General features: G+C 37.1%; 1 protein-coding gene across 1 annotated transcript in view; it reads right to left on the bottom strand.

The window, feature by feature from the left end:
- Window positions 1-25656, bottom strand: part of EYS (eyes shut homolog) — a 1055438-nt gene that overhangs the window by 400870 nt on the left and 628912 nt on the right. The window contains exons 31-33 of the mRNA XM_033002767.2: window positions 24663-24787; window positions 16821-16945; window positions 9400-9652 (exon numbers count right to left, since the gene is read on the bottom strand). Coding sequence (XP_032858658.1) covers window positions 9400-9652; window positions 16821-16945; window positions 24663-24787 — 503 coding nt within the window. The remainder of the gene's footprint in view (window positions 1-9399; window positions 9653-16820; window positions 16946-24662; window positions 24788-25656) is intronic.

The raw sequence follows: 25656 nt of genomic DNA, 5'->3' as shown, positions 1-25656 counted from the left end.
ATTCTTAATTGATCTTAATTTCATTTGACTAAGAGTATATAATAAAATAAATGAAAATGTGAAGGACTTCTACTTAGTCAAAAACATTAAATTACTAAAATAGTAGACTTTCTTTAGCTTCACTTTCTATGAAAGCTGATATGTCCCATCATCTGAACACCACCAGTTCTATTCTCCTCAGATACATTGTAAATATTTTTAATATTCTGTCTGTTACAATACTAAGAGGCTTACTGGACATTACATACATACATTAAGGTGGATTTTAAGGTTTAAGTCTGTGATTTGCCATTCATTTACTTGTTTAAACGTTTTTTATATTATGACATATAAAACACTATTTCACACTTCATCAATCCCGTTTTCTTATAAGTGAGCTATAGATGCTATAATATTGTGGACTTTTCACTTATTAGATTGTGACATGTTTTTGCAGATGGGTAAAATTTATTCCTTCTATTCCTTCTGAAATTTCTCTTCCAGATTTCACTGTAAAAAGACTGCACCTCTTCATTTTCCCTCTACTATCACCATTTTACTTACATCAAAAAAGATTCATATAAACAATTGATCGAATATTAGCCACATATTGCTCTGCTGAAATTTTCTGATCATTCTGAATTGTTATGACGCACTAGATGACAGATTTGAAGCAATCAGAATAAACAATGCACTTCAAAGTTATAGGCTGTCAAACTACTTTTGCTTGCAGAGCAGCAGGTTGCACCTAAATAAAACCAGAAGCAGGCCAGGCTTGCATTAACATTTCTGTGTGTTCTTTATCAGATCACTGAGGAGAATGACTGCTTGTGAAAGAAGTCTGGAAAATTACCAAGTTCAAGCTTCTAGCAGGAACAGATATAGTGCAAATACTGGATCAGGGATCAATGCATTCACTTTGTATGAAATTCTATGCTAACCTACATAGCTAGCATCTTAACTATGCTAAAAGCATTTCCTTCTTTGATATAGCAGATATAACAAGACGCATTTAAAGTCAGCATATGATTACAGGTATTGAGAACAGGGGAACTAAAATGGGCTGAATAATAATGATATGTCTGGCAGAACCAATAAAAGACAAAGTTTAAAGGAATCCTGATAGTGATGGCAGATCTAGTGAATGTAACAGGCACAATTCAATATGAGAAAACAGAACTAGAAGGCAAAGGTGTCATGTAATTTCAACATTTTTTAGAAACCTTGGCATAAACATTTTCACATAACTGACTAGAACTTAAGGAGAAAGAAGGAAAAGCATTACATTATTATGGAAAACAGTATGAAAAAAGAATGAAATCTCTGAGTTTTCCTTTATCCTAGGAGTCTAATTAATAACTCTATGTGAGCAAGTGAGAAATCAGAATTTGAAATTTGGCAGAGTAAGATTTTAAACAAAATAATACTGTATATAAAGAGGTTTGTAGTATGTGCCAGTTTGACTTAGTATTTTCAGATCCCATTTCATATTTTAGGCAGCTTTAAAGGGAGTAATTGTATATATTTAACACAAATAGTTTAAGCAGTGGGAGTAGGTGGCACAATAGAGGGATGAAAATCCTCTTCCATGAAGTATTTCTTCAATGTATGTTATTCTCCATAAATAATAAAATGAAAGTCAGCTAGCTCTTGCGTAGTAGCTCTATTTCTCTGAAATGTGTTGTTAACAGTGATATCTGGTTCTGCCTGGTTTGGCCTCCAAAAATCCACACACATAACATGTTTTGGTCTCCACCATCCACACACATAACATAAACAGAAAAGTTGGCCCAATATTCAGTTCTTTTGCTAAAAACAAAAGTACAAAGAAGCAGATTACTACATATGGAGGAAAGCAGAAGAGTTTACATCCTAGCCCAGAATAGATGTCTAAAGCAGGTGGTTCCATTTCTCTTCATTTACTACATAGTGATATAGTTTACACAGATTAACCAATAAATAGCTACAGGTAAGATGAATCCCACCCTTGGTGACTAACTAGATACTTGCATAGAAATAAATAGCGGGAATATTTTTAAAAAACGCCTATAAGGCAATTATCTCCTGACTGTTACAGAGTCTCACAGAATCACAGAACAACTGGTTGGAAGGGACCTCTGGAGATCATCTAATCCAACCCCATCTGCTCACAGCAGGGTCAGCTACAACAGCTCAAGACATTGTCCAATTCAGTTCTGGATATCTCCAAGGATGGAAAGGCCACAATCTTTCTGGGCAACCTGTTTCAATGCTTATCTTCCTTAACACTGTAAAAAAAAAAAAAAAAAATACAAAACAAAAACAAACCAAAACAGAAACAAAAACAAAGGAACAAAAATTAATAATTTCCTGCATTTCAATTTGTGTCAGTGTCACTTGTCCTGTCTGTGGACACAATTTGGAAATCTCTGGTTCTGTATTTATAAGGTCCCTCTGATAAGGTAAGATCAACTCATGAGGCTTCTGTTCTTAAGGCTAAGAATTCCAAACTCCCTCAGAAACTCCTCATATATGAGATGCTACAATCCCTTCATCATCTTCATGGCCTTTTCCTGGACTCACTTGAGTAAGTCCATGTCATTCCTTTACTGGGGCCAGAAATGGACAGAAGACTCCATATATGGTCTCACCAGTGATTTACAAAGGTAAAGAATCAGCTCCCTTGACCTAATTTCAAAACCTTCCCTACTGTAGCCCAGGATGCTCTTTGACCAAACACAGCCCTTTGGCAGTTCAGCCAGTTTTCGGTCCATCCCACTGTCCACTCATCTAGTCCACAGTTTGTCAGCTGGTCTGTGAAGACTATGACATATAGTGTTGAAAGCCTCACTGAAGTCAAGATAGACAATATCCAATGCTCTCATCCACCAAGCCAGTCATATCTTCACAGAGGGCTATTGGGTTAGTAAAGCACTATATCCCCTTTATAGCTCCATGTCAACTATAATAACACATAATCACACTCTTTTTCCTTCTAGTTGTGTTGTTGCTCCATTGGCTTTACAGGAATTCAGGTGAGGCTGACTCACTTGTAGTTCCCTGGATCTTCCTTCTTGCCCTTCCTGAAGACAGGAGTGACAATTGCTTTCTTCCAGTCACCATAAAACCCTCCTGATCACTGTGACCTTTCAAAGGTTATCAGGAGTTTTCTCACAATGACTTCAGCCAGCTCCCTCAGTGTTTATGGGATCATCATTGTATCAGGTCCAACAGACCTGTGTATGCCCATTTTTATTAAATGTTCCTTCACCTCATCCTCCTCGAGGATATATTCCTTGCTCCAGAATTTCTCACTGGTCTCAGGGATTCACAAAGGCCAATCTTACCTGTAAAGAATGAGCCAAAGAAGGCACCAAGTACCTTGGCCTTTTCTGTGTCCATTGTCATTAGGTTCCCTGCCTCATTCAGCAAAAGTCTTGCATTTTCCCTAGTCTTATTTCTGCTGCTGGATAGCCTCTATGGAAGTCATTATTACAGAATGGTCTGTAAACGTGCAGACAAAATTTCCCCAAATAGTCCTGCATTTTTAAAAGTGAGCTTATTTTTCAAACTGGTAGTAGAATATGTTTGAGCTCCATAATCTAGAACAGAGGTACCAAGTGAACAAATCATTATATGTCTTCATAGATCTTTGGATACCTGTGGAAACTACCTCTAAAGAAAATTTCTTCGACTGTCTTCATGTTGAAGAGCTTTCAAAACTCAGATGAAAGCTCTTCTGCTATTATAATTGTGATCAGGAGAATATTTTCATCAACATGAACAGGGTCATACTATGGGTAGGGATATTAATCATGCGTATAGAACTTTGCAGAGTGCTAACAGACATTTCTGTGTGATGAAGAACTTAGATCATTCCATCTGGTCCCGTGAAAGCTTTCCTATAAAAATGTATTTTTCTCACAACAGATTTATTCACAAAACATTATTTGCCACAAACAATGGTATAGTAGTTGAAATGCATACCAAGGTAACAGATCAAAGAATATACTTTTCTCCAAACAGATGCTATCTCTCATAGTCCTTTTCTAGAGGCCCCTACTAATTTAAACTCTCTCAGAACTTGCTGTAATGTATGAACTCACTGTCAGATGAGAATAACAATACTAAAATATATGAAAAGTATGTAGTATCCATCTTCTCCAGAGTGCAAGTTATCAGTGGTGGATCAGCAGTCTTTTTCCCCCAAGTTTTAGTAATATGGGCTATTAATAAATACACCAAGTACAGTAAGAACAGAAGTGTTCAGCAGGTTTAACAGCTTGTCACATTTCTTTTGCTATGGATAGCCCAGTGTATTAAGGAACTTATTCATCCAAGAGCATTTCTCATTTGGTTTCATAATAGTCCTATTTCTTCCATTAAACAAGGCATAGATTTGCTATGCATCAACACAATGGCAAGTATTATTTTTGAGGATGCACTGTTCTTCCTCATCTATTCTTTCCAACACAAAGAAAAAGATCCATCCATGGAAAGTAACATATTGACAGATATTGCCTTTTAGGTCTCCTTCTGTGTGCCTCAACTTATGTGTGTTCATGTATTTTGAACACTGGGATACTGGAATCATGGCAGTAATCCATTTCCTTTAACTCCCAAGTGATGTTCCACTCAAGTAGATCTAAAGCTCTTTTCTGCTTTCTAAGGCAATCCCTGTAAGAGGGAGGACTAGGAGATAAATCTCTCTGATGCCTTTACAGGAAAGGTGAAAGGAAAGTATGTTTCAACTCTATTCTTTTTGGTATATTTGGGCCTCCCACTTTCAAAGGGGAAGCAGATGGTGTTCCACTAAATTTTGGTATGCAATAGTATGACCTTGGTGACTTTTAGGGGTCTTGTTATTGTATATACCAGTAAGTAGGATTAATATGGACCCCGAAGAGTTTATTTGGTGCCAGACAAGTCACAGGCATTGAAAGACACACTTAGAAAGTGTATAGCATAATCCATGCAAATATACTTCACATTGAGTGTATCAAAGACTAAGGAAGAAAGAAGAGATTAATAGATTTTGTTAAAACCTAAGATCTGTTTTTTATTTGCTTGTTCTGAAGCAACTTTTTTCAGCCAGTAGTTATCCACTGGATGTGGAGCTTGAGATTTATTTCCATGTTGATTCATATCTTGATCAGTTGGGAATCCACAGTGGTATGCTCAGACAGCTTGACCTCATGAGTCCAGGCACAGTATCAGGAGGCATTTCTGGCAGAAAGGATTAGATCTGTGTACTTATGTATGCATACTGTGAATGAAATCTACATGGATAAGAACTCACAGGAAAACTGCTATTCCATACCAAAAAAAAAAAAAAAAAAAAAAAAAAAAAGGTTTTACTTGTGTTCTGGTAAACTTATGACTAACTTCTGTAGTCTAGAATCCTTTTTAATTTTTCTATGTGATTTAAAGCAATGAAATAAACCCATTTTTTCCTACACAAACCCCTGAGCAAAGAATAAAAAGCAGTAAAAGTAAGAAAGACTCTCCATGGCTGGATGGGTATTCATTTTGTAGAAAATATTTTTCTAAAAGTACAGTATAAAAATATAGTCCAAACCAATCAATATTCCTTAATATTTAATTCTAGGACTCAAAGGATTTTATGTGTTCTTTTAATTCCCTGACATTATATCTGAAAGAGTTGTAATATTCCTACAAAAATACTGTTTTAAAAAAATGTAGCCATCATCTATCTCATTTTGGAATGAGAAGTGGCAAGTTAATTATATTATATGTAAAAAATATTCTCTCAGGAGTTAAAAATATATTTTTCTCCGTACTTATTTTACATTCAAAAATGTTAATGATCATATTCCTGTGCTGTAACCATAGAGATACCACCTGAATTTATATGTAAGTATGATAAAAGCTACACCCGAAATACTGAAAACTTTACTGTATTGAAGTGAAACTCTTCAGCTGCTGATTGCCTGCCAGCATTATAGCTTCCTCCAACCTGCTTCTATATTGATCTAATAGCCTACGTAGCAAAACATGAAGAATAACCATCTGTGTCGGGTACATCAGCAGGTGCCATATCCATTGAACAGGCTGCTGCCTGATTACAATAAAACTCTTTCAAGCACCTGACAACCTCGACAGACACTTTAGTCTTTGTAGAAAAACACCCTACCACCTCAAAAAGTTGTCTGAAGAGAAATAAGAAACTCAACAGACAATATCAGCTGATAAAGGCCAGAAACTGAATCCACTGCAGATATACTGTGAAGTCTAGGCAACACATTATTTAGTTTCATGAGGAGTTCCTTATCATGCATATCAGTAGTGTCTGCTCATCTCATATTTCAGTACAATATTGCTAATGTTCTTGTAAGGCAGAACTGAAAGTAGGATAACAGGTATGTAAAGATAAATGCTTTGTCACTAACATTTCACAAATTTCTGTTTGCCCAAATGAGGCTTGTGCAGATAAAACCAGGTAAGAGAATTCATCACTAGAAGATTCAAATAATGACACCTTTTCAGGGTATCTGTCAGTAAGTCTATACCTGAAGTTTTTGTAGGAAGAAAATACACATCAAGAATACCTGACCAGATTGTTTTTGAAAATATTTTAAGAGTCTCACCTGAATTTATTAGTAGATGTGTTTTGAACTCAGAATGACTGTTTACTATGTGGGTTAAAAGTAGTTATTGAGATACACTATTCAGCTGAACATTTAAAAAAGTACCCTGATTTAAGGAATGACATATCTCCATAACTGGATCATGAAGCTTTGTTTCCAGTAACTGTTGAATTTCCTCTGTTGTCAGCTGCTAAATAGTAGTCAATCATTTTGTCAAGTCTATATTTGCCTCTTTAAAAGATGTAAGTGATGAAAATCATTATTATAAAGAGATGGTCTTTGAAGGAAAAATATGTAATATGAATCAAAACATGAAAAATGAGTATCTGATTCTTGTGAAGGAAAAGGCAGAACAGACAGTTGTATCAATCAGAGATATGCATGTATTTTCTGTAGTGGGATGCAAGGATGACAGTACTGTGAACTCCACTGATGATGTTATTTTGCTAGATGGAGAAAATAAATACCCATAAGTAATAGCAGTAGCTCCCATTAGTGTGTACCAGCTGGTTAATATCACTGAGTTTATCCAAAACATCTCATAAAATGGGGATTGTTTGCTATGCAGAACTTGGTCTGAGAATTCATTGGTTTTATTCCAGTCATAGAACATGTTGCACATATTTGGCTTAATTCACTTAGAGAATCATCAGACTGTGATTTGATGTTTGTGAGTCTTTGGCTCATGGCTGAAGCAGTAATAGCCAGACATTCACCAGGAAAAGATGTTTGCATTTGAGTTTCATGACTAACTAACAAACAAAGGAAAGATATCTGTTTTTAAATATATGTCTTAGTAAGGGAATAATAAATTGTTGAAGGACTTTGTAATCTCTGCTGCTCTTCCAATGCTGAAAAGACACCTGAAAATTCTTAAGGGCCCTTTCAAGGCAACCTAGAGAGAACTGAAGCTGCACTTGTAGAATCAGTTGTAAACTGTAATCCACTGGAGAGTAATGACTTGATATTTAATTCTATTTCAACCCCTGGTATGTTACTAATTACTGAACTCATGTCTGTGGCAGATAAAGCAACAGTCTGGTGCTGCTCTAATGATGAAACCCATGTAGGGAAAACAGAAAGTGTCATTAAGGAACTAGTGATAAATGAGACTGTATCATAATTATAATGGAGAAGAGGTACTGACCTTAAAACTGTGGAACTATCAGTAACCACATATGGTACAGGTGTGATATTAAACTTTAGTTTTACTGAGAGCTGAACAGCAGAACTAAGAAAGTGTGAAGAGAGAACATCTGTTGAGGTTGCTACCCTGAATACTGTTGAAGACTCTCCAGGGGCAATTAGTCCTCCCAGCTCATAGCTCAGCTTAGCCAAAAGAGTGGTCAAAACTATCCCACAGTTGAAAATATCTGCCTTTTTCAGACTTTTAAGGATAAAAGTGTAGGAAAAAATCAAAACCAACAACAACAAAAAAAAGATAAAATAAAAAACAAAACAAAACAAACAAACAAACAAACAAAAACAAACAAACAAACAAAAAAACAAACCAACCAACCAAACAAAAAAACCCAACAAACTTTGGCCCTGGACTGTCTGTAGTAAATTACATGGCCACCAAAATCACATTCATTCTTACCAAAGTATTATATAGCAGACAAGCACAATTCTGCAAATCATATTCTTAATAAAAGTTCTACAAACAATTTTAGTGACCTCAGGAGTTGAGTAAATACAAACCTTCCCATTATTCATATTCTGTATGAGGGCCAGCATCAGAACAAGTGGCACTTCTCAGAACAAAAGTATTACATTTTCTGAATAAAACTGCTAGTGTGAATCAGTATCAAGTGAATTACAAATGTTACCCATTGAGAACATCAGCAAACTAGCTGACATGATATTTTGGAAGATAAAATATGTAACTGCATTTACTAACCGCATTTCACTCAGTGTCATTACTTACATCAAGAAGGAATATTACCTATTAAGAATGCAACAAAAGCTTAGGTATATCCCCAAAAGACTAGTATGTACAGAAAGCAAATGTTCAATAATAACTCATTTACCCAGATTGAAAACCAGGACTCCTGTCTTATTTCCTATACAAGTAATTACTTTGATGGAGTACATAAGCAAAAAATTCTGAAACTAACTGTAAAGAAGATGCCTTATACACATGCTATTTGTGTAATACTAGCTTTAGTAAAATGAAGAGGCCACAATGAAAGCACAATCTTCAAAACAAAATGCTGCACTTCTGTTAGCATTGACTTTTCATCAAATGTTTAAAAAATAACAGGATAGGCAATTTTTTGGCTTCCCAAAACATCGTTATAAACAGTTAGAATGGCAGAGATGTTAAGAGACTTGTTCCAGATATTTTTAATTAAAAAAACCCCCACCTAGATGCACAGAAAAGGTAGCACTTGAAAAACATGTGAACTAGGAAAGGAAAACCAAAGTCCCCCTGGAATAAGGCAAATTATCTTCCTGCTGATGACTAGATAAGGAAGAAGGGAAGATTGGCATTAGGTTCAGAGATTGCTGAACACAATATGAGGCATATGAAATAGTACACTATCAAAGCAAAATGAAAACCAAGATAAGATAAAGTGCAGCTTTCCTTACTGGATGTGTAACATGCTGGGAAAAATTCTTTCTAGAGAAAAAGAACAATTTTACAGTTACATATAAATGCAATTAGGAGAAGATGAAGGATTAAAGCAAAAGAATAGAATGTAGTACAGGAAGTAAAAAACAACATTCTTAAGAAGAAAATTAATATATTTTGAATATTCTTACCATTTAAAAAGCATTAGCAAGGAAAGAAGTTTGATATACGAACTACTCAGAAGCTTTTTCTGCTTACCTTGGGACAACTCTCCTGTATGAAGATCAAGAGAAGCATGTTTAGACCAAAGTTCCATAGACACAGCCAGGGCTGATGGAAGGTCATTGTCTAAAATCTCAGCAGGAAACACTTCTACCACTTCAGTAACAGTTTTCTTGCTTTGGGGGACAGCAGGTAAACAGGTGATATTATTTATTCCATCAACACAAAGAAACCCAGTGGAGCAGGACTGTATAAGGCAATCATTGTAATTAAACTCACAGCTTCGTCCCTGAAAGAGAATTTTAAAAAAGTCATTTTTGAAGCCAATTTGCATTTCATAGTCACGTTAGTTCAAATTATTGCTTTCTTTTGATTCTAAAATGTAGTTTGCTTCTATTAAGCTGTCCGTACTTTTGAAAGCAAATGTAACCATGTGGAAAATATTGCTTAACTGATTTAATAGTATAGTTCTATATCTTACATTTTAACTAAATGATATTTTGACTCTGATTTCGTATTACAGATTATCGATAATTTCCCCTGAGATTTGTAATTACAGAGTATCAAATATAGTATTGTCACCAGTAATAAAAGGTGGCTAAACTAATCACCTTCTATTAGCATGTAGTTATACAGAAAACTTTGTATAGTGGACTTAGGTGTCTAAAAACCTATGGTTTGTTTTGATGGTCAAGTTAATGTTCCTTCTTATTGAATCCTGAAGCTCAGTATTTGTGGCCCACCATTACCAAATCTTTATATAGCACCTTGTTAATATTTTAAGTTCACAGATAACTCTTAAAAAAGAAAAAATGTGGTGGCAGTTTCAAATTGGACCTGGCATTCACTTTTTATTTTTTATCAAGACTAACAATTCATAAGAAGCCTGAAATATCCTTCTAAATAATAAACTAAAAATGTTCACATTCAGTGGTCTGTAAAAAAGGCAAGAAATAATGCATTTCTTTTACTGCAATAATTATATGAATTAAATGCATTCCTGAAGTGTGATATAAAATATGCTGAAACCAGGCCTGGGTTCATTTTATTTTCACTTATGTTGTAATGAACTAATGGGCTATGTGAAGAAATACAGCTAACTTAACTAACCTAGAAGGATCCTACATAACTGGACCTCTATGCACAGTGTCATCCTTGAAAGACATGCATCTCTGACAACATATCATCATGATATAATTTCTGACTGAAGGTTCTCCTGCAACTGGGGCACATGTAGGCAAATCGTAGTAACTTCTCTAGTGCTCAGTAATCATGTGGTCATTTCACACTTTTCCCCAGACAAGATGGTTAATTTGTCTCTCTCGTCTGCCTGGCTAGTTATTTATACAGAACTTGAAGCAGCTTACATTATCTGTGGTTTCTATCAATTCTATTAAATTCATTTATGATATTTGGAAACAATAAGATGTGCAAGAGAGAAGGAGGCAGAAATGCAGATACAGAAACTGAAAATACTTTCCTTACAAGTAGTTTAAATCATTCAGTGTTTAAAATTGAAGAGGTTAAATTGAGGGGTTTTCAATTATTTAGACACATCTATGCTTGTTTCAATCAAATTCTTAATTTGTTTTGGCAAGCAGATGATCTATCTGGTAAATCCATAGCATCTTATAAAATCACTCATTGTATCAGTATTCAAAAGCATGAAGGAACAGCAGGCCAATTTATATGTCAGATTTCCATACAGTGATAAAAAAAATTTCTTCCTTGCTCTCCTCTATTCCACATGTAGCACAAACAATCAGTTTGAATAAGATTTCTGTCTAATAATCTTTCTTAATCTTATAAAATTTATGTTTCATTCTGACTTTCGCAGTGACAAATTAGTACATTTTTGTTACTACTATATATAACTGTGAAGATTATTTGATTATAATTTTATGACTCATAGAAACAAAGCAGATGTGGATAACCTCCACTGTGCATGAAGGGTACATTAAATAGTCATAGATAAATTTGATAGCCTTGAAAGTGTCTGTAAATGCTTTAACAGTTTCAATGCAGGCAGATGGTGCAAATTTGTACTTAAATGTAGATGTGTCTATAGATGTTTCCACTTAAAAAGTAAACATGCATTTTCATGGTTTAAACCCAGCTGGCAGTCAAACACCACGCACCTGCTCGCTCACCCTTCCTGACCCCTGGGGAATGGGGGAGAGAATTGGAGGGGTAAGGGTAAAGAGACTTTTAGGTTGAGATAAAAACAGTTTAATAATTGAAATAAAATGAAATAAAAATTATAACAATAATTATAATAGTAGTAGCAGGAAAAACAGATGGGTAATGCACAATGTGATTGATCACCACCTGCTGACTGATGCCCAGACTATTCCTGTTTAGTGATCCCAGAAAACAGAGAATCCTGAAACCATTAACCCAAAAATCCAAGTGGAGTGTCCTGATCAACTCTTGTCTATATACTGAGCATGATGTTAGATGATATGGAATATTCCATTGGCCAATTTGGGTCCATTGTTATGGCTATGCTCTCCCTCCAGCTTTTTGTGTACCTGCATACCAGCAGGACATGAGAAGTTGAAAAGTCCTTGATTTCTTAGCAACAACTAAAAACATCAGTACATTAACAACACACTTCTCACATTGAATACCATAGTGAATCCAAAACATAGCACTATTCTAGCTACTAAGAAGGGAAAAAAACCCAGTAAACTCTATCCCAGGCAAAACCAGGACATCCATATCCCACTAGCTATGCTTCTCAAAATTTATGAGAAACTTCATGATCTATACTTTATGATCCATATTTCAGACAACTATACATACATAGACTAAAGAAGTTTTACTTAACACACGCTGTATCTGGAGTTCCTTGAATATTTATTTCTCTGGGAGTTCCACTGTTTCCACACCACATTTACTCACGGTTAGGAACCAGAACATATTGGGGCCTACAAAATGCACATCTTGAGTTGTTTAGACCCTAAATCCTTATCTTTCATACTGAAGAAAGTTGTGTTAAACATTTTTTCTATTTTCATTTTCATGTTTTGTCTAATATGGACTTCCCAAAGCATAGTGGAATCTGAGAGACTGAAGATGGAACAGTGAATAATGGAATAAAGGCAAATACAGTACATCTTCAGTTCCAGCTACTTCAAAGTTTTGTTACGTTTTCTTCTGTAAGGGCTTGTTCTGCAACATACTATACAGTTAACACCCAAGCCATGTACTAATAGAAAAGCTGACCCCATGGGTCAAATATCTATCTAGCTCCATCATCAGTGAACTATTAATGAATACTTGGGGAAGAATACAGGAAGAAAACAAGCAGAGTTTGCATCTGATAGTTCACCAAATATACCATTCCAACTTCTGGCAACGAGTAATTCAAAGACTCCCTAAGCCAGAGTAATATTCTGAAGATTAATTTGAATAATGGTGAACCTATCCTCCTTTTAACACATTTTTGGACTTATTTGTACTTTTTGTCTCTACACAATCATGCAACACTGAACCAATGAACTTTACACTGAGTGAAAAAATAATTTCTTTATACAGATTTTAAGCTTCCTCTCTCAAGGTTTTATTTGGCATTCAGAAGATGTTTTTTTTGTGAGGAATAAATACTAAAAAAATAGTGTAATTTATCTACTCCGTCACAATTGTTCATGCAGGTTAAGTGTAAATATTTAATGAAAAAAATTAGATTATTTTAACGTGTATATGACTGTTTTCTGTATAAAAAACCTCTGTCTCTCAACTGATATATCCTTCATTGTCACTTCGCCTTGCTTTGAATGCTAGCCTGCTTTTGAAGACAAAAAGAGAGTAGGTGCTATGGACTGTGGGGAAGTATCCATGGTACTCTGTAGAAAGCACCCTACAAAGAAATTTCATTCATTCCAATGGGCTAGTCCCTTCCTTCTTGAGATAGTCTGTCAGTAAATTTAGACATATTATATGCATTAGTAAAATCTATTTTCAACCTACCTAGCCTTTATGATAAATACCAATTTTACAAAATTGTGGGCAAATAGTCACTGCAAGTGGGAGAAACTCCTGGTGACCGGAAGAATGCATATGTCACTCCTGTCTTCAAGAAAGGCAAAAAGGAAGATCCAGAGGACTACAGGCCAGTCAGCCTCACTTCATTTCCTGGGAGGCTGATGAAACAATGACACCTGGAAACCATTACTAGGCACAGGAAGGACAAGAGGGTGATTAGGAATAGTTCGCATAGAGCTATGAAGGAGATATAGTGCTTTACCAACCCAGAAGCCCTCTATGAAGATATGACTGGCTTGGTGGATGAAGAGAGAGCAGTGGATGCTGTCTGTCTCAACTTCAGTGAGGCTTTCAACACTTTCGGTCATAACATTCTCACAGACAAGCTGACAAAAGTATGGACTAGATGAGTGGACAGTGAGATGGAATGAAAACTGGCTGAACTGCCATCCTCGAAGGTCTGTGTTCAGTGATCAGCAACATGATGCCCTGCTGGAGACCAGTCATTAATAACGTACCCCAGGGGTTCATACTAGGTCCAATAATACTTAATCTCTGTAGTAATGGATGACATGACAGAGTGCACCCTCAGCAAGTTTTCACATGATACAAAATTGGGAAGAGTTATTGACATGCCAGATATATTACATTTATGCTGACCTTGAGAGGCCAGAGAATTGTGCTGACAGGAACATCAGGAACCTCAGTAGAGGGACATGCAAAGTCTTGTACCTGGGATGGAAGAACCCCTTGCCCCTGTACCTGATGGGGGGCTGACACACTAGAAAGCAGATTTGCAGAGAAGGATCTAGGGGTCTTGGTGGACAACAAATTATACGAGCCAGCAATGTGCACTTGTAGCGAAGAAGACCAAGAAAATCATTGGCTGCATTAGGAAAACCATTACCAACAGGCTGAGGGAGGTGATCCCTCACATCTACTCAGCACTCATAAGGCCACACCTGGAATACGGCATCCTGTTCTGGGCTTCCCAGTACAAGAGAGATATGAATTCATTGCCACATCCAAACTGACCTTTGCCCTCCCTCTATTATCCCCCAGAGGAATTTGAGAAAAGTTTACTTTATTTAGAGAAAACCTCTGCCTCCACACAATCCTTTCTATGTTGATTTTTATAAGGATATCTTACATAAATAAAGAACTTACTGGTCCCAGACTTTGCTTACATTGTAAGCAAATAGGGGAGGAAAAATAAAGAAGGAAGTTGGTGGAACTGGTATTCTTTAAATCTAGAACGCATGGGATATTATATTTTTTCTCATTTAAATTAACACCAGAAGTGAGTCTTAGCCAAAAAAACCCAAACAAACCCTGGGATGCTTTCCCACTGCTGAGTTCAGATATAATGAGTCTTCTGAGTCTAGGAAAGATTTACAACTATATTGAGGTTAACAAGGTTACACTGAATCCTTTCTCCATGTTTAGGATTGTGGCAAATATGGATGCAGACTCAGGGAATTTATAACCTTTTATTCTGGAAGTGGATGTAAAAGTTCCCGAAAATATTGCAGTTTCAGTTACCTATAAAGGTAACATATAAAGCCTATTATTTGGTTCCATGTTTGCACCAAAATTTCCTCATTTACTACTAATGATGGACCACTTGGTATGAAGTTTGATTAGAATTGGAAGTTCCACTCTGAATGGTTAGGAGGGTGCATGTGGAGGACTTAGAAATGTCCTGTGGCAAGAGCACTAACAACAGTCTTCTGGTATTTTAGACTTGAACATATTATTGTCAAGGCCCTGATCAGCTTCATAATTTTCTGCAATCCAGCTCTGCAACCTGTTCCTGCACACTTATAGGTTCAGCTCCCTGTGCTCAAGTTCAGCTCTGATATGGTGCAGCTGTGTAACCTCAGTCCAGCCTGATGTGAAAAGAACTAAGCTGTGAGAAAGATGTGTGAGATGTCTCATCTGGGGCTTCATACTTGAGCTCAGAAGCTGCATTTAATCTCAAGCCCTTACCCTTGGTCCTTGACTGAGCTTACAATGAAGCTAAAGCCTGATATAGTAAGCCCAGTACTTTGTTGATCCTGAACTTGCCTTGCTGCCTTGACTTCCTGGCTTAACCTTAGACTTGCTTCATGATCATGGACTTGTCTGGCAGTACCTGGACTTCTGGGAGAACCTTCTGGATGGATACCACCATCACTGGTCTTGCTTTGCTTTCCATGCTCAGGTGCTGTGGGAATCCTTGCATCATTGCCCCTGTCTACCTTGCTGCTCTTGGCTCCTGGCCTGCCTTCCCTTGTGGAGCAGCCCACTTGACAGTTGTGCTCCTTGACATGTGCTGGTATGTACTGGGGATCTCCTTGAGAGAATGGTCATGGGAGAGAGATTAATATTGTGCCTGAGAAGAAGTGAAGACAGAAGTGTGTTTCACTTTTTAGAAAAACTTTTTTTCCATGCTATTGCTTTGTTAGTTTTCCCTTATTGACCATAAATGAGAATCTTATGCTGTAGAAAGAAGCCCTGAAACTGGCTAAGGTCTGAAAAGTTATTTATTTCTTTCTTGACTTGGTTGCAAAGAGAATATGAAGGTAAACCTGAATCTTACTTGCAATAATCTGTTCCCTCTATTTGACAGACATAAATACACCAAATAAATGGTGCATAGATATTAAAATAAACATCACTGTCATAAAAAAAAGGTATTCAAATAACAATTTAAAGCTTAGAGCTGTAGAGATAAGAATTAAGTAAGTAAGAAGTAAGAAAAAAAAAAAAAAAAATCGTGTACTCCTTTCTCTCCTTGTTACTAACCCCAAACTATTAAATGATACTATAAAGTTAAACATGGAATATGATGGGGTAAAGCACAAGCTTAAATTGCAGGTACCAACCACATATCTTCAAGTACAGAAACAACTGTCATGAAAAGGTGGTGGCAGCATGGAAATTTCAACCTTAGATGAATATAACAGTGGCATTTAGCCACCCTCAAAGAATTATTTTGGTATGATAGAGAGAATAAAACATAGGTCCAAAGCCCACAGGGTCAAGCTTTCAAAGGAATTGTTTGATTTAGTTTCAGGGAAATTGTTTTCAAAATATCTGTCTGTATACAATAGTTTCAAGTACGAGTCCTCTTAGTATGTAAAAATATTAATTAGTATGTGAAATAAAAATATTAATTCCTATGTAAAAAAAAATATAAGTGTTTAAAATATTAATGTATTCTGATGACTGACAAAGCCATTATATACACTCACACTTTTCCACTTTTTGTAGATACTAGGTAACTATTTCTCTGGAATATGAAAGCTCCTGTTAGTAAAATAAACAAACAAAATAAAGAAATAACAATTACTAAAGACTGTATTTTTCAGAAAGGTCAGGTTTTATCTGAGTGAGGTTAAAAAGGAAAGGGATAATATACAGTATTTTCTGTGCAACAGTGAATAGTCAGGTTAAGGGAATGAGAAAAAAGATTATAAGCATCTCACCACAAATCCTGGCTTGCAAAAGCAGGAGTAACCAGAGCTGGGGTCCTTCTGAACACAGATGCCATGTATGCATGGGTCGGATATGCACTCATCAACATCCAACTCACAATGGAGGCCTTCCCATCCTGTCAGAAAAAAACAAAACAAAACAAAACAAAACAAAACAAAACAAAACAAAACAAAACAAAACAAAACAAAACAAAACAAAACAAAACAAACAAACCTAAACACAAGACCTATTAAAATGTAAATCCTTTTATTGAGTGTCAGTCAAAAAAAGCTATGGGTAACTATAATCAATCCTCACATATATATAAATACATAGTATAAAATGGGTATGAACTGTTTTAGACTGTTGTTTCTCAAAGTAGAGAAAAAAGAAAATAAATAGTTTTACAATAAAGAAACACAATTCAGATTATATGGACTTTACAATTATATTCTACTGAACATATATCAGGGAAGTTAATATTTGCTTACTTCTATTTCTGTAGAGATGTAAATTAGCAAACAAGAGTGAAACATGAATATATTCTTTTATGGGACTGGTGCTACAGGCAGGGGTTTGGTTTCTCAGACCATGGGATACACTTTGAGAAACCTGGTCTACTGGGGGCTAATGGGGTCCATCTGTCAGAGAAGGGGAAGAGTGTCTTCAGGCATTGGCTTGCCAAGGTGGTGAGGATGGCTTTATATTAAAGTTGCTGGGGGAGGGGAACCTCAATCCATCCCATTCTTACCAGATTGATGCCAGTGACAGCAGTAGATTCCCAGAGACTGGAGTGGGATCATGGGCCAGCAGGAGAGCATTTGAAGAGCAGAACAAAGGAATTCCAGACACTAAATCAGCTTCATTTGGGGCAGAGGGGGGCAGGGATGCAACTTAAATGCCTCTATGCAAACACATAACATGGGGAATAAACAAGAGGAGCTGGACATGTGTGCACACCTGCAAGGGTATGATCTTATTGGCATCACAGAGATGTGGTGTGATGGCTCCACTGACTGGAGTGTTAGGATGGAAGGATACAGGCTCTTTAGGATGGATAGGCATGGGAGACGAGGAGCGGGTGTCATTCTCTATGTCAGTAACTAGCTGGAGTGCATGGAGCTCTGCCTGGGGATGGATGAGGAGCCAACTGAGAACTTATGGGTCAGGACTAAAGGGAGGGCAGGGAAGGGTGACATTATAGTGGGGGTCTGCTGCAGGCCACTTTACCAGAAAGACCAACTGGATGACGGCCTCTATAACCATATAGGAACAGCCACACATTCACAAGCCCTGGTCCTCATGGGGGACTTTGGCTAGTCAGATATCTGTTGGAGGGACAGCACAACAGGGCATAAACAATCCAAGAGGTTCCTGGAATGCATTGATGATGACTTCCTTCTCCAGTTGATGGAGGAGCCAAGGATAAGAGCTGCTGTGCTGGACCTTTTTTTCATCAAGAAGGAGGGGCGAGTGGGGAGTGTGAAGATCAAGGGCAGCTTAGGATGCAGTGAGCATGAAATGGTGGAGTTCAAGATCTTTAGGGCAGCAAGGAGGGAACACAGCAAGCTCACTGTGCTGGACTTCAGGAGAGCAGACTTTGGCCTCTTCAGGGATCTGCTTCATAGAGTACCTTGGAATGAAGTCTTGGAGGGAAGAGGGGCTCAAGAAAGCTGGTTAATATTCAAGGATCACCTCTTCCAAAGTCAGGAGCAATGCATCCCAGCAAAGAGTAAGTCAGACAAAAAAAACAAGAGGCCAACACAGATGAACGATGAGCTCCAGGACAAACTCAAACACAAAAAGAAAGCCTACAGAGGGTGAAAGTAAGGGAATTTATCTTTGGAGGAATACAGAGAAACTGTTCAGGCAGCCATGGATAACGTTAGGAAAGCCAAAGCACTGACAGAATTCAATCTGGCCAGGAACATCAAGGACAACAAGGAAGTCTTCTATAGGAACATCAGTGATAAAAGAAAGACTAGGAAAAATGTGAACCCTCTCTGGAAGGAAACAGGAGACATGGTTACCCAGGATATGGAGAAAGCTGAGGTACTTAATGGCTTTTTACCTCAGTCTTCACTGGCAAGGGCTCCAGCCACACCACCAAAGATACAGAAGGGAAAGGAAGGAACTGGGAGAATGAATGAACTACTCACTGTAGGAAAAGTTCAGATTCAACACTATCTGAGGAACCTGAAGGTTCACAAGTCCGTGGGACCTGATGAGATGCAATCATGGGTCCTGAGGGAACTGGTGGATGAAGTGGCTAAGCCACTATCCACCATATTTCAGAAGTCATGGCAGTCTGGTGAAGTTTCTGCTGACCTGAAAGGGGGAAACATAGCCCGCATTTTGAAAAAGGGGGAAAAAAGGAAGACCCAGGGAACTACAGGCCAGTCAGTCTCACCTCTGTGCCTGACAAGATCATGGAGCAGATCCTCCTGGAAACTATGATAGAGCACATGGAAAATAAGGAGGTGATTGGTGACAGCCAACATGGGTTCACTAAGGGCAAATCGTACCTGCTGAATTTGGTGACTTTCTCTGATGAGGTTACAGCACTGGTGGGTAAGGGGAGAGCAACTGATGTCATCTACCTGGACTTGTGCAAATCATTTGACAATGTCCTAAATGACATCTTTGTCTCTTAATTGGAGAGACATGGATTTGATGGATGGACCACTTGGTAGATAAGGAATTTGTTCAATGGTTGCACTCAAATAGTTGGGGTCAACAGCTCAATGTCCAAGTGGAGAGCCGTGATGAGTGGCATTCCACAAGGGTCGGTATTGGAAGCGGTCCTTTTTGACATATTGGTTGATGACATGGACAGTGGGATTGAATGTACCCTCAGCAGGTGTCGTGGTTTGAGCCCACCCTCCCTCCACTTGGGAATGGGGAGGGATTTGGAGAGCAAAGGGAGATTCTCAGGTTGAGATAGAAACAGTTTAATAAGAGTAACAAAATAATAAATGGGTAATATACAATGCAATTGCTCACCACCCGCCGACAGACACCCCACCCCCTCCTGGCTAGCGATCCCGAAACACAAAGACACCGCGGCAGTTATCCCAGAAGTGAGAGCACTCCTCCAGCTACCAAAAATGAACATGAACTCTATTCCATCCCCAATCAGGATAGCAGGTTTGCTGACAATACTAAGCTGTGTGGTGAGGTCGACAGGTTGGAGGGAAGGGATGCCATCCAGAGAGACCTTGACAGACTTCAGAGGTGGGCCTGTCTGAACCTCATGAAATTCAACCAGGCAAAGTGCAACATTCTGCACATAGTTTGGGGTAATCCCAAGCACAAATACAGGCTGGGCGATGAGTGGATTGAGAGCAGCCCTGTGGAGAAGAACTTAGGAGTATTAGTGGATGGAAAACTGAATATGACCCATCAACGTGTGCTCACAGCCCAGAAAGCCAACCATATCCTGGGCTGCATCAAGAGAAATGTGGCCAGCAGGTTGAGGGAGGTGATTCTCCACCTCTACTCCACTCTCGTGAGACCCCACCCGCAGTACTCTGCTCAGCTCTGGTGCCCCCACCAGAATAAGGATATGGACCTGCTTGAGTGGATTCAGAGGAGGCCACTGAGATGATCAAGGGGCTGGAGGACCTCCCTATGAGGTGAGGCTGAGAGAGTTGGTGTTGTTCAGCCTGGAGAAGAGAAGGCTCTAGGGAGACTTTATAGAGGCCTTCCAGAACTTAAAGTGGGGCCTCCAGGAAAGACAGGGAGGGACTCTTTATCAAGGAGTAGAGAGATAGGAAGACAGGTAATGGTTTTGAAGTGAAAGAGGGTAGATTTAGATTAGATATAAGGAAGAAATTCTTCACTGTGAGGGTGGTGAGACACCGAAACAGAGAACTTGTGGCTGTCCCCTCCCTGGAAGTGTTCAAGGCCAGGTTGGATGGGGCTTTGAGCAACCTGGTCTACTGGAATGTGTCCCTACCCATGGAAGGAGGGTTGGAACTAGATGATCTTTATGGTCTCTTCAAACCCAAACCATTCCATGATTTTATGATTATTGAAATAAATGACTTCACATATTTCCATTCACCTACAGGAATATCTGTATTTTTATCTGTCTTGCAGCTAAGAATTAGCAAAGCTAAAACTCTTCCTCAAACTTCTTAACTTATTTCAGATCTGCATAGCATAACCAAAGCCATATTTTTTTTCCAAAATTTAAACTGAAAGTGTATGGAATTGCCTATCTTAATTTTTGACCTTTTTATCCTGTTCATTTATTTTGTGCACTATTACCATACTGAGGAAATAAAACTGGAAGCTTACATAGATGAAAATAGTTACAGTTACAGAAATAAAATAAAGGGGGAAAGTTTAAAGGAGAAACTCTGAAACAGATTTCTGTATCAGATCAATGAGGAAGACAATTTCTGAGCACATACAAGTTTGTGTTTGAATACTGTCAGAATATCATCTTCTCATTCTTCAATTGTCAGATTACTGGCATTTTTGTTGATATGCATTTTGTATAAAAATCTCTATTACAACTAGATACACCCCTAAACTAGAGGGCAACAACTCTTCTAGGAGCTGGTTTTTAGATCATGTAATTTGAGTCTGTCTGAAACTTGCTCCTTGGAGGCTAAGCTGAACTGGAATCAGCCCATTTGTCTGGTGATTATAAACCCAGAATTTTGTAAAGTATAGCTAGTTATTGAAGAACACCAGAACTTCTGCCATTATACTCCCACCACTGATTACAGATTTCTCATTTATCCAATTAAATTTTCCCATTTCTAAACAAACAAATAAACAAAAGCCCACAGATCCCCAGAAAAACCCCAACAGGCCTCAGCTGATTCAAATCTCATTGTCCCTGTTCTGCATTTGCCTCTAAGCATCCGTCAAACAGACCCACCAGTTACATTCCAGGCCTGTTTTAGTTGTCCTGGTAGAAGTGCAGCCTGCCCCAGCTGAAGACTTCAGCTGTGAGGCTGCCATTAGTTCCAATGGTTGCTGTTGTTGCTTTTGAGCTGTCTGGGATGCTGTTAGAATATAGTTTACATCTCTGTGTGCTGCTTCTGCACCTGAACAGTCTTCAGCTGCAGCCACAGATCATGAACATGAATCTATTGTTCTAAGGGTATGGGGCCCGCTACTGGGAGAATAGATGACAAAATTCATGATCCATTACAGAGTGGATTTGTCAGAGCTAAATCTATTCCCTTTTCTTGTATCACATGCTGTCACCACATGCTTCATTTTGTTCACTGGAGGTTTTTGGAAAGCTGCAATCATCTGCCTTGTTACTATCTCTTTTCCATTTCATTAAATTACAGCCGTGGATCTGTTGCTGGATATCTCAGACTTCCTGCCTTGTGGAAAGTTCTTTCCCATAGTTGCCTTCACAGATCTAAAAATACTCATTCCTGTCTCCGTATTTCTATAGGTGAAGCATATAAAAGAAATCTAAGACCTACCATATATGAACAGTAGTAGCCTGCAATAGAAGGAGATTTGTTCCAAGCAGTTTTGCTTTCTGTTTCTGGAAGATACTTTTTATTTATCTTCTAATGCCTTTCTTCAGCTGTGCAAATTTTGAAAATGCTATTACTCCCAAAGTTTCCCCTGACTCTCCAAATTCACTCTCTTTTTGAGTTGTAACATTCTCATATTTTTAGCTGTTTCAAAGACTCAAATAACATTTGAAAATACCACATTAATTAAAAAAACCCAAGATATTTAACCATAATGCATATACCCAATGCATGTCGTTCCTTCACTGTGTCTTTTCCTGGTGGAGAAATATTGTAGAGATCTTTCACCTGTACTAATGAATGGTATTATTTAAAAAAATGTAAAAGAAAGGCAGTTTATGCTTGGGTTAGAAAGTGTTTAAAACATGTTAGCAGCATAAGTGAGCTCCAAGGCCCAAGAGAAACTTCTTCTTATATCAAGCATTTCCATGTACAGTTACATAGAGACAGCAATTACAGTCTTTGTCTGGCAAGCAATTTTTAGATGTCTATATTCAAATATGCTTAAAGTACTACTAGGTTTAAAAATTAGGAGAAAAATTTTGAAATTTACAATGTATTCTGTGTGAGGCACTGTAATGATAAAAAAATATATCTTTTAAGTTTTTAAGTCATCTGTATTGGTGAAGTGGTATATGGCCATATGCAGTTCCAGACAGAATAAGGGAACGTACAATTATATCCATGTGGAATTTCCATTGTGTATCCGTGCTGAAGATAGGTTGTGACTCAGACTTTTAAGAACAGAAGGGGCCTTTATGATCATGAATTCTGACCCTCCATATGGCAAAGTCCAGAAATTTTTCACTCAGTGGTTCATACATTAGGAATATAACATCCTTCTATATTACTGAGTATCTCTTAGATGTAAAAAGAGTTACTATAAAAATATCAATCTGTGAGCAAGCTAGTCCTAATTAGGGTCTAGTAAGCCAAAGATACTTCCATTTAAGCCTTATGTATGAGAATATCTTTCCTTAGTGCCAGTTATAATAATGAATAATCTGTCCATATTGACTCTCATTACATGTGTGCACACACATACACATTCTTGCTTCAGTATCGTGCATACTTTGGTGGGTTTTATTTTTTTTTTTTTTTTTTTTGTTTTTTTTTTTTTTTAATCTGTTACATATAGTTTTGTAAACTGCACTAAGGATACTTCAGAATGAAAAAAAATATGTAACATAAAATCTGATTTTATTAATATTTAATTAATTATGTCTTTTCAATTAAGAACAAGCATGGATACGAATCTATGTAAAAATTACATGAACAGATTGCTAGAAAGACTGCAGAAGAGTTTTGTATAATACATATATTGTCACTTGCCTTCAGGAGAGTTTAGCCAGATCTTATTCCTTGCAAATTGAAACCATCAAAGTGAACATACCTCAGTACAAAGTTAATAAGCAGATCAGATGTATGAAGATATCATGGATGAATAGAACATTTATCTACCAGAATATATCTAAATAATCTCTAAAATAATCACTAAAAATCTTGGATCAGTACCATCAAAGAACATATTCAGCAGTGCAGGTTAGTAAAATAGGAAACAATAGATTTAAACTGAAAATTTAAATTTCAGGAGGTAGGTACTAATATAATTCTTAAATTAGTAGTAGCTGAATTTATACCCTACTTATGTTGACAAAAGGCTCTTTGTTAACAGACACGACAGGAGACAGTGAGTAGTCCTGAAGAGATTAAATTTTTGACTGCTTGACAATGCAGGTTAATTGTCATCTTTGATTTTGTATTAATAATAAATGCCTTATACTTTCCTAAATCACAAGACCTGTTTAACTTGATTTATGTCATCGTAAGAGAACAGCTCTCATTTCTTTTAGAAAGTGCTTGTTTTCATTCTATTTCTAATTTTTCAGAAGATTTTTTTTCATCCCAGCCAGCTATGTGGGACAGCAACAGTAACAACAACAGTAATAATAAATGTTAATTAAAATGTTCAGCATTTCTTTTCAGTCAGTCTTACTCTGTAGCTAGTTAAATTGTCTAGTTGCTATACAGTGCCTACTTGACTACTTTGTCAGTAAATTACATTAGTAAACATCATACATAATAAACTTACCTCTAGATAATTCTTCAGACTCACATGATGAGCTGATTTTAGTTTTAAGTATTTCTAACATGCTTATTAGACTAGTTAATTCTCTTTAGATTTCATTCAAAAGCTTGTCAAAGAGATCATTCATCTTTTTGTACCTTACAGGGTATATTCAAATAAAGAGTGTGATATAATTTACCATTTTTCTCAGTAGTAACACTGATAGTTCAAAACTATCGTTGTTTAAGATTGTTTTGTCAGATGCCAATTACCTTGTTGACATTTACAAGTGTATCCATTTATATGATCTTCACAGGTTGAGCCATGTAGACAAGGTGATGAATTACATTCATTAACTTCTATTTCACAAAACTGTCCAGAAAATCCAGCAAGACACCTGAATCAAACAACATTCCAAAATGTTATACTATGCATAGCCATCATATAAAATACATTTTGTGCATTAACAAGGCACAATCTCATATATTCCTTTCTGTTTTAAAGACTATTTTACTGTAACTCTTCCAAGCATACACACTGTAATCCACAGTGATCTTTTAGGTGATTTATGATGGCAAAACCCATCCACAAATTTCACATCTGGATCATAATCAAACATAATAGTCTCAATTACAGTTTAAGGATTCTGTCAAGGTGATTACAAACCTTTCTTAATGTATTATTCGGAGACTGCCTAGTAAAATAGTTTATTTAGCTAAGTAACTGCAGTCTATGTTTGAAAAACCGCCTGTTGAGAAATGTAGCACCATTAAATGTTACTACAGCATAAAAGCTAACCTTCAGGGACCATGCTTTCATTATCATTCTAGTTATCAAATATTAGTCATCTTGAAAATAATCATGTATTTTTCTGGTTGTAAATCCTATATGATCATTAATACCAAAAATAGGTGAGCAAGCTTTCAACATATAACTATACAACTGACCCGAACAGACTTACAAGGCTTCTAATGAAGCTCATAAATCTTACTAATCTCATTATTGATACACATCTTTGAATATGTACACACAGCTTTACAGATATACTCAAATGTTTTAAGATGTGTTGTACATGGATATTTTTCACATGCAACAATGTATTCAACAACTCCTGTTAATAACCAGGTGGTACACATCTTGTATGTTGTCTTGGCTCTAATGAAGAACATAAAACTTTATGCCCCACTTAGAGGACGATGAGTACATTAACAAATTACCTTTGAGTAAATTAGAATAGTCGTCACATACTCCTCAAAGTGTTACATT

Source organism: Tyto alba, unplaced genomic scaffold (genome assembly GCF_018691265.1).
Source record: "Tyto alba isolate M040663 unplaced genomic scaffold, T.alba_DEE_v4.0 Super-Scaffold_40, whole genome shotgun sequence".
Classification (NCBI taxonomy): domain Eukaryota; kingdom Metazoa; phylum Chordata; class Aves; order Strigiformes; family Tytonidae; genus Tyto; species Tyto alba.
The sequence above is the reverse complement of the archived record's forward strand: the minus strand, read 5'-3'. Positions and strand labels throughout refer to the sequence as shown.